This window comes from Dryobates pubescens, chromosome 17 (assembly GCF_014839835.1).
Source record: "Dryobates pubescens isolate bDryPub1 chromosome 17, bDryPub1.pri, whole genome shotgun sequence".
Lineage (NCBI taxonomy): Eukaryota > Metazoa > Chordata > Aves > Piciformes > Picidae > Dryobates > Dryobates pubescens.
The window spans coordinates 22,813,979-22,822,935 of NC_071628.1; the positions used below are offsets into that span (position 1 = coordinate 22,813,979).

Below are 8,957 nucleotides of genomic sequence, written 5' to 3' on the forward strand. Positions count from 1 at the left end.
TCTGAAGATCATCAAGTCCAACCCCCACCCCCCCCCCCAGCACCTCAGTGCCAGGGAAAGTGATGGAGCAGATTATCCTGGGGGCAATAACTGCACCTGAAGGATGGCCAAGGGCTCAGGCCCAGCCAGCAGGGATTTAGGAAGGGCAGGTCCTGCCTCTCCAACCTGATCTCCTTCCATGCCCAGGTGACTGCCTGGTGGATGTGGGGCAGGCTGTGGATGTGGTCTGCCTGGGCTTCAGCAAGGCCTTTGACACCATCCCCCACAGCAAACTGCTGGCTAAGCTGACAGCTCATGGCTTGGACAGCAGCACTCTGAGCTGGGTGAGGAACTGGCTGGAGGCTGAGCCCAGAGAGTGGTGGTGAATGGTGCCACAGCCAGCTGGCAGCCAGGCACCAGTGGTGTGCCCCAGGGATCACTGCTGGGCCCCATGCTCTTTAACATCTTCATTGATGATCTGGATGAGGGGGTTGAGTCAGTCATCAGCAGGTTTGCAGATGACACCAAGCTAGGAGCAGATGTTGGTCAGTTAGAGGGCAGAAGGGCTCTGCAGAGGGACCTTGCCAGGCTGCACAGATGGGCAGAGGCCAACAGGATGGCATTCAACAAGTCCAAGTGCCAGGGGCTGCACTTTGGCCACAGCAACTCCCAGGCAGAGCTACAGGCTGGGGGTCAGAGTGGCTGAGAGCAGCCAAGGCAGAGAGGGACCTGGGGGTGATGATTGGCAGCTGCCTAAACATGAGCCAGCAGTGTGCCCAGGGGGCCAAGAAGGCCAAGGGCATCCTGGCCTGCAGCAGGCAGAGTGTGGCCAGCAGCAGCAGGGAGGTCATTGTGCCCTGGGCTCAGCACTGCTCAGGCCACCCCTGGAGTCCTGTGTCCAGCTCTGGGCTCCTCAGTTTCAGAAGGCCACTGAGAGACTTGAAGGTGTCCAGAGAAGGGCAAGGAGGCTGGGGAGGGGTCTGGAGCACAGCCCTGGCAGGAGAGGCTGAGGGAGCTGGGCTTGCTTAGCCTGCAGAAGAGGAGGCTCAGGGGTGACCTCATTGCCCTCTACAACTACTTGAAAGGTGGTTGTAGCCAGGAGGGGGTTGGTCTCTTCTCCCAGGCAACCAGCACCAGAACAAGAGGACACAGTCTGCAGCTGTGCCAGGGGAGGTTTAGACTCGAGGTGAGGAGAAAGTTCTTCACCGAGCGAGTCGTTCGCCATTGGGATGTGCTGCCCAGGGAGGTGGTGGAGTCCCCATCCCTGGAGGTGTTGCAGAGGGGATTGGATGTGGCACTTGGTGCCATGGTCTGGTCATGAGGTCTGTGGAGACAGGGTGGACTTGATGATCCTTGGGGTCTCTTCCAACCTCAGTGATACTGTGAGACTGTGATACAGGTCACACAGGAGCACAGCCAGAGGGGGCTGCAAAGGCTCCAGGGGAGACTCCACAGCCTCTGTGGGCAGCCTGCTGCACTGAAAGCCCTGGCTCCAGTTTCTCAGGAGCCTAGGGAAGGAGGTGGTGCTGGCAGCTCCTGCCCAGCATGGGGGATTAGACCTTCACAACTGGCAGAGCCTGCAAGAGAGCAGTGACCCCCAGCAAAGCAGAGGGGGGGCCAGCAAAGCCCTGTGGCATGGGACAAGAGCAGCAGGTGCTGGTCAGTAAGACCTTTTGGGGGGGGCAAGTGGGGAGAAAGAGGCTTTAAGGATGAAGGAGGAGCCTTAAGACAGGTAGGTAGAAGAGGACCACACAGGCTGAGCTGCCTCCAGCTCCCCCCCAGAGAGCACAGCTGGGTCTGCATGGCCTGGGGAGGAGCAGCAAGAGCCTGTGGAAGGGTGGCATCACAGCCCAGCCCCAGCCCCCCAGTGCATGTGGGCCTTGTCAAGATGAGCATTCAAGGGGGGAAATGAAGGGGGGGAAGAGAGCTTTTCATCTCCTGCAGCTCCTTCAGGAAGGAGCTTGTGCCTGAGAGCTGAAGGCTGGCAGCCTGAGCCCAGCAGCTTCCATGGCTGCCTCCTCTGCCCCACCTGAGTGCTTCAGCTCAGCTGCTTCAGGTCACTGACAGGAGCAGCAGGGAAGCCTCAGCCCAAAGCACATCAGCCCTGGGGCTTCCCAGGAGGGGGTCCACTGCCCCACAACCCTGCCAAGCCCCCACAAGACAGCTGCTGAGCTGCCTGCCCTGCCAGCTGGGAGAGCACAGTGGCAGAGCTCTGGCTGCAAGGACATCAGGCAGAAGGTTGTCTGCACCAGGAGGATGGAGGAAAGCCAGACAGGGCTTGGGGATTCTGCCCCCTCCAGGCCTCAGCAAGAGCAGGACAAGGTTGCTGCCATCTCCATCCCCCCCTCCAGGGTCACCTCTGCTGCTGAGGAGCACCCAGGACCTCTAGAGCCAAGAATCCATTGGGCAGCACCAATTCTTCCCTCCCTTACCTGAGGGGAGGAAGCAGAACCTTGGCTGCAGCCAGGCTTGAGGATTCCTCCTGGCTCTCAGGCACAGCCTCCTGCCCCAGGAGCCCAACACAGAGGCTCAACAGCAGCAACAGGCAGCTGGAAAGTCCTCCTGCAGAGAGCTTCCAGCCTCAAGGGCTGGGCTTGGGGAGATGCTGCCAGGTGGCAACAGCTCTCCACATCCCCCATCCCACCCTCCCTGGGTTCACTGCTGGCTTCCCAAGGGCTTGTGGCCACCCCAGGAGATGGTTTGCCTAGAGGGTGGCTGCTCAGGGTCAGAAGGATGGAGGGAAGTCAGACAGGGCTTGGGGATTCTCCCCCTCCAGGCCTCAGCAAGAGCAGGACAAGGTTGCTGCCATCTCCATCCCCCCCTCCAGGGTCACCTCTGCTGCTGAGGAGCACCCAGGAATGATGGAGCCAAGAATCCATTGGGCAGCACCCAAGGGACACCCCAGACCCAGCCAGGGGAAACATCCCTGCACAGCCCCAAGCCCTGCCTGAGGACACCAAAGAGCAAAGGCTGACTGCTGTCACCTCTCCACTGAGGAGACAAGGACAAACCTTCCCTCTTTATTAGGGGGGCAGGAGTCACAGGGACACTGCAGGAGGGCAGTCACCCTTTCTGCACACAAGGAAGAGCCCAAGAGCAGCCAAGCTCAGCAGGGTGGCTGCTACCAGCATGGCCACTTCAGCCAGCAGGGGAAGTCCTCCAGCAGCATCTGGAAGAGATGAGAGCCACTTAGCACACAGAAGCAGGGCTGGAAGGGACCCCCAAGGCTGCAAACACCTCCAGGCAGGAGGCTGCCACCTCTGGATCCTCTCCCTCCACCTCTGGCAATGGGCACTGGCAGCCCTTTGCCAGCTCAGCTGCCCTTGGCCTTCTGGGCTGCCAGTGCCCATTGCTGCCTCCCTGTCCCAGCCCTGATTCCTGCCCCCCTCAGAGGTCTCCCAGACCCCTATCCCTCCCTAGGGGGACACAGTCAAGAGGGACATACCAGGGGAGGTCTTCCCTGCTGGTGCAAAGCCTTCTGAGGAGCTCCATGACCCCTGAGCTGAGTCAAAGATTATGAGTGGGCCAATGGAGACCTCAGCCTCTGCTGCTGCTGAGGAACCACCTAGGAAGAGATGGATCACAGGGGGTTAGAAAGAGAATTAACCAGCTTGGAAAAAGGCCTTTGGGATCATCCAGGCCAAGCTGGCACCCAGCACCTCCTGACAGCTCAACCATGGCACCAAGGGCCACATCCAAGCCCCTCTGCAACACCTCCAGCCATGGGGACTCCACCACCTCCCTGGGCAGCACAGCCCAAGGGCCAATTCCTCTGGCTGCCAAGAACTTTCTACTCCCCTCCAGCCTCAACCTCCCCTGGCACAGCTGCAGACTGTGTCCTCTTGTTCTGGGGCTGCTTGCCTGCCTGGCAGCAGAGCCCAAGCCCCAGCTGGCTCCAAGCTCCCTGCAGGGAGTTGCAGAGAGCAAGAAGGTCTCCCCTGAGCCTCCTCTTCTGCAGGCTAAGCAAGCCCAGCTCCCTCAGCCTTGAGCTGCCAGGAGGTGCTGGGTGCCAGCTTGGGCTTGCTGAGCTCTGAGCTCTTTCCCGGCCTGATTGATTCCATGACAGTTCCTTGCCCAGGGCCATGGGAGCAGAGTTGGGCCTGTCCTTAAAGCATTGGCCATAGACCTTCCAGCACCTTGAGCATCCCAGCCTGGGGGCTCACCCTGCCTTGGGACAGTGGCCACAAGGAGCCCTACCTTGCTTGGCAGGGGGCTCCCTCCTCACACGCCTCGCTGGCCCCCTGGGGCTGATCCTCTGGGGGTATCCTCCAGGCAGGGGACAGTTGTTGGTCTCACAGCAGCTGCAGATGTCCCCAGTGCCCTCCACAGGGCTCCAGCTGCAACAGAAAGAGCTGTCAGGAGCCCTGGCCAGGCTGGTGCCCCCCCTGCACGCAGCAGCTACTCACAGGCTGCTGGCTCTGTTGAAGGAGCAAGCCTTGCTCCAGGGGCTGGGGGCTTGCTCCACTGGAGACACCTTCAGGTGGCAGCTGATGTAGATCTGGGGGGGCAAGGAAAGCAACAGCCAAGGCTGAATCACACCACAGTGCACTCAGCAGAGCACAGCCTCTGGGGGCAGGGGGAGGAGGAGGGGGGAAAGGAGGGGAGACCACCACAGCTCACCAGGTTGCCATTGTCTCCTGCGAACCTGAAGGCATCGACCCTGAACTGCAGCGTTTCCTGCCTGGGCCTCGGGGAGATGAAGGCTGAGCTGGTGTCATCTGCCCTGCCATCCACCAAGCACCTGGATAGGAGGCAGAAGGTGGAGGGGAAGCTCAGCAGCAGCCAGCAGGGAGCACTTGCAGCCCAGAGAGCCAAGCAGAGCCTGGGCTGCAGCAAGAGAAGTGTGGCCAGCAGGGCAGGGAGGGGATTCTGCCCCTCTGCTCCACTCTGCTGAGCCCACAGCTGCAGCTCTGGGGCCAGCTCTGGAGCCTCTGTGCCAGGAAGGATCTGGAGGGGCTGGAAGGTGTCCAGAGCAGGGCCAGGAGGAGGAGCAGAGGGCTGGAGCTGCTCTGCTGTGAGCACAGCCTGAGGGAATTGGGGTTGTGCAGGCTGCAGAGGAGAAGGCTCCCAGGAGCTGCAGGGGGCTGCAAGGGTGTCAGGGAGGGATAGGGGTCTGGGAGACCTCTGAGGGGGGCAGGAATCAGGGCTGGGACAGGGAGGCAGCAATGGGCACTGGCAGCCCAGAAGGCCAAGGGCAGCTGAGCTGCCCTTGGCCTTCTGGGCTGCCAGTGCCCATTGCCAGAGGTGGAGGGAGAGGATCCAGAGGCGGCATCCTCCTGCCTGGAGGTGTTTGCAGCCAGGCTGGAGGTGGCTGTGAGCAGCCTGCTGCGGTGTGAGGTGTCCCTGCCCATGGCAGGGGGTTGGAGCTGGCTGAGCCCTGAGATGCTGAGGGAGGGAGATCCCAGCCAGCTCCATACAGGAGAGCCTCCCAGCCCCCTTACCCACGGAGGTCAATGAAGGCATAGCGAGGAGAGGAGCTCCTGTCCGGCCTCAGGGTGGCCACACAGTCATCCACAAAGAGCCTGAGGGGCACATGGCTGCCGGCAGCCACATCAGCCTGGAGGTGCAGGCTCTCCCCCAGCTGGAAGGCAGGGGAGAGCCTCTCCGAGCTCCAGTCATCTGGAAGGCAAGGAGGGGCAGGTTAGGAGGAGCTCCTTGGGGGGCTGCCTCTCTTGCTGAGCAGCAAAGCCCTTGGAGTCCCCTCCTGCAGGAGGGAGGGGGAAGGAAGGGGGCCACAAGGGGCTGCACCCACCGCTCATGAGGCGCAGGGAGAAGAGCAGCTTCTCCTCCACGGAGATGGTGGAGTGGAAGGGAGCCCAGGTGGGCTGCACAGCCTTGCTGCTGACATTGCTCCTCCTAAAGGGGGGAGGGAGGGAGGTGAGGAAAGATTCCACCATCACCCCCAGGAGGAGAGACAGAGCCCTCCCCCTCCCCACTTTGCTCACCTGGGATAGTGGCACTCGATGGGCACCGTGGCTGCGTTGGTCCTGACGATGCCCAGGCGGCCAGGGGAAGGGTTGTAGGACAAGCTGGTCCTGTAGATCAGGGAGTCTGGGGTCATCTGGGAAGGGAGAGTGGGGGGAGATGAGAAGGCAGGGGAAAAAAAGCCTGGGCTGGGACAGGGAGCCAGCAATGGGCACTGGCAGCCCAGAAGGCCAAGGGCAGCTCGAGCTGAGCCTTCTGGGCTGCCAGTGCCCATTGCCAGAGGTGGAGGGAGAGGACCCAGAGGTGGAAGGAGAGGATCCAGAGGTGGAAGCCTCCTGCCTGGAGGTGACTGTGAGCAACCTGCTGTGGTGTGAGGTGTCCCTGCCCATGGGGGTTGGAGCTGGCTGAGCCTGGAGCTCCCTTCCAGCCCTGCCAGCTCTGTGATGCTAAGCTGCCTGGCAGGTCCAAGGTCAAGCTTGCCCCACTGAGCCTGGCTAGTGGCTTTAAATCAATGACAACAACAACTCCAAATCACTTCCCACCCCTCCACCTCCAGGTCCTAGGTCACTGCAATGAGATGGAGCTGATGGAGCAGGTCCAGAGGAGGCCACTAGAATGCTCAGGGGGTTGGAGCAGCTCTGCTAGGAGGAGAGGCTGAGGGAGCTGGGGGTGTGCAGCCTGGAGAAGAGAAGGCTCCAGGGAGACCTTAGAGCAGCCTGCCAGGACCTGAAGGGGGCTGCAAGAAGGCTGCAGAGAGACTGTTAGCAAAGGCCTGCAGGGACAGGCCCAGGGGCAATGGCTTCAGAGCAGAGCAGCTTGAGATTGGCTGTGAGGAACAAGTTGTGCCCCAGGAGGGTGGTGCAACACTGCAGCAGGTTGCCCAGGGAGGTCCCTTCCAGCCCTGACAATTCAGTCCAGCTGAGAATCAAGTTGGAAGAGACCTCCAAGATCATCAAGTGCAACCAATCCCCCAGCCCTGACTAAGCACCCAGAGCAAGGCACCGAGTGCCTCATCCAGGCTTTGCTTCAGCACCCCCAGGGACACTGACCCCCACCACCTCCCTGGGCAGCCAGGCACAGCTTGTCCTCCATGCTCCCAGTCCAGCACACAGAGGATGCCATGAAGCTGTGTCCTGGCATCCCAACAAGGTGCCAGCTCTGCAGGGGCTCAGGCCCAAGGGCTCTGCTGCTCCAGCAAGACCCCAGACAGCAGGCAGGGGCTGGGGGACAGGAGGGCCTTCAAACCTCCTCCCTGAGCTGAGCTGGGGCACAGCAGCTCCAGGCAGCTCTTCTCCTCTCCTGCTGAGGAGCTCTGCAAAGCCTCTTTCCCTGCTTGTCCAGCAGCCAGCACTGCACTTCCAAGCTCTGCCTCATCCTCCCACATCCAGATGCATTTGGCCAAGACCTAAACCCACCCCAATCCTTGCTTGCCATGGCCCAGTCCAGGGCTTGAGGCTGCTATCTGTACTCCAAGAGGCAGCTCTGCCATGGCCACACCACCCCTCCCAGGGCAGCTGCTGCAGCCAGCCAAGACCCTCCTCACCCCCTTCCTAGGGGCCAGCTCTTGGTTTCTCAGCAGTTCAAGCTGCCCACCACCATCCCCATCCACCCCCCCAGCTCTAGTCCAAGCCCACAGGAGATCCATTTCACAGCCTCACAGAAACCTCCAGCCTGGAGAAGCCCCCACCCCAGGACCCCCAAGCCCAACCCAGCCCCCCTGCTCTGCAAGGGCCACCCCTAAGCCACATCCCCAAGCACAGCACCCAAACCACCCTTGAACACCTCCAAGGCAGCATCCCTGGGCAGCCTCCTCCAGTGCCTGAGCACCCTGCAGGAGGAGCAGAACCCTTCCTGAGGTTTGCCCACGCAGCAGCCCCAGGGATGGAGGAGCCCTTCCCCTCCCCAGCAGCCCCCAGCTCACCTGCAGGCTGCTGCCACACTCATGCAGCCCAGCCAGGAAGGTCACTGTGCCCTCAGCAGCACTCTGGGCCACAGGCAAGCAGGAGGCTGAGCCCAGGCTCAGGTCTGCAGCCCTGACCAGGCGCCCGGTGCCGAAGAGGTCTCTGTGCACCCTGACCACCACCTGTGCCTCCTGGCACTGCACTGCCACAGGGTGCAGGGGGGCAGCGGCCTGCAGCTGGGAGACATCCACCCATGCCCAGGGAGAGGGCTGGGAGAAGGCAGGCACACGGGGGCTGCCCCAGGAGGGGGCCCCCCGGACCCTCAAGACCCCCGAGCCCCTTTGAGGGAAGCTCCAAGGGCTGTGGGATGCTGCTGCAGCCAGCACCCAGCAAAAGAAAGCGACAGCCAGGCTGCCTCCAGCCCCCATCCTGACCCCAGCAGAGCCAGCTCGTGGGGAAGGGGCTGCTGAGCAGCCTCTTATAGCAGCCCTGCCCAGCGGCCGAGATGAAGCACACCTGGGGGGCTGCAGGCAGGCCCCCACCCCGCCAGGAGCCACTCAGAACAAGGTGGAGGCAGCTGGCACCATCCCAGCCTCTGGGGGTGTGGAAGGTCATTGCCCTGCAGGACCTGCACCTGGGGAGTGCCCCAGGGCAGTCTGTCCCACGTCCCTCTGTCCTGCCTGCTTGGGGGGGCAGCAGCTGCTGCCAGCTGGCAGGCTGAGTGGCCACGAGCCCTCTGCCCATGCCCCACTCTGGGTGTGGGCTGCAGCCAGGGTTGGCTGCCAGCATGGCAAGGGCTTGCTCAGACTGCCCCCAGGGCATCTCAACCCTGGCCCTGGGTTGGGTCTTAGGAGAGAGGAGGCCTGGCTGGAGCAGCTCCCCATCTGCAGGGAGCACCTCCCAGGAGAGCCCCAGAGCCATCAGCTGCGGGGGGCAGAGGGCTGAGGGGGTGCTGGAGCTAGGCAGGACCAAGGGGTGGGCATGACCTGCCTGGCACAAGGCTTCCTGCCTGCTCTGGGTGAGGAACTGGCTGGAGGCTGAGCCCAGAGAGTGGTGGTGAATGGTGCCACAGCCAGCTGGCAGCCAGGCACCAGTGGTGTGCCCCAGGGAGCAGTGCTGGGCCCCAGCCTGCTCAATATCTTGATTGATGAT

The 8,957-nt window shown here is 62.2% G+C and overlaps 1 protein-coding gene across 1 annotated transcript; it reads right to left on the bottom strand.

Moving 5' to 3' along the window:
* Positions 1-3,017: 3,017 nt before the first annotated feature.
* Positions 3,018-8,233, bottom strand: LOC104298811 (zona pellucida sperm-binding protein 3). Its single transcript, XM_009898907.2, has 9 exons — positions 7,826-8,233; positions 5,925-6,040; positions 5,732-5,835; positions 5,421-5,598; positions 4,600-4,720; positions 4,386-4,477; positions 4,177-4,316; positions 3,425-3,544; positions 3,018-3,148 (listed from the first exon to the last, which is right to left on the bottom strand). The coding sequence occupies exons 1-9, from the start codon at positions 8,231-8,233 to the stop codon at positions 3,018-3,020; spliced, it is 1,410 nt and encodes a 469-aa protein (XP_009897209.2).
* Between the last annotated feature and the right edge of the window lie 724 nt (positions 8,234-8,957).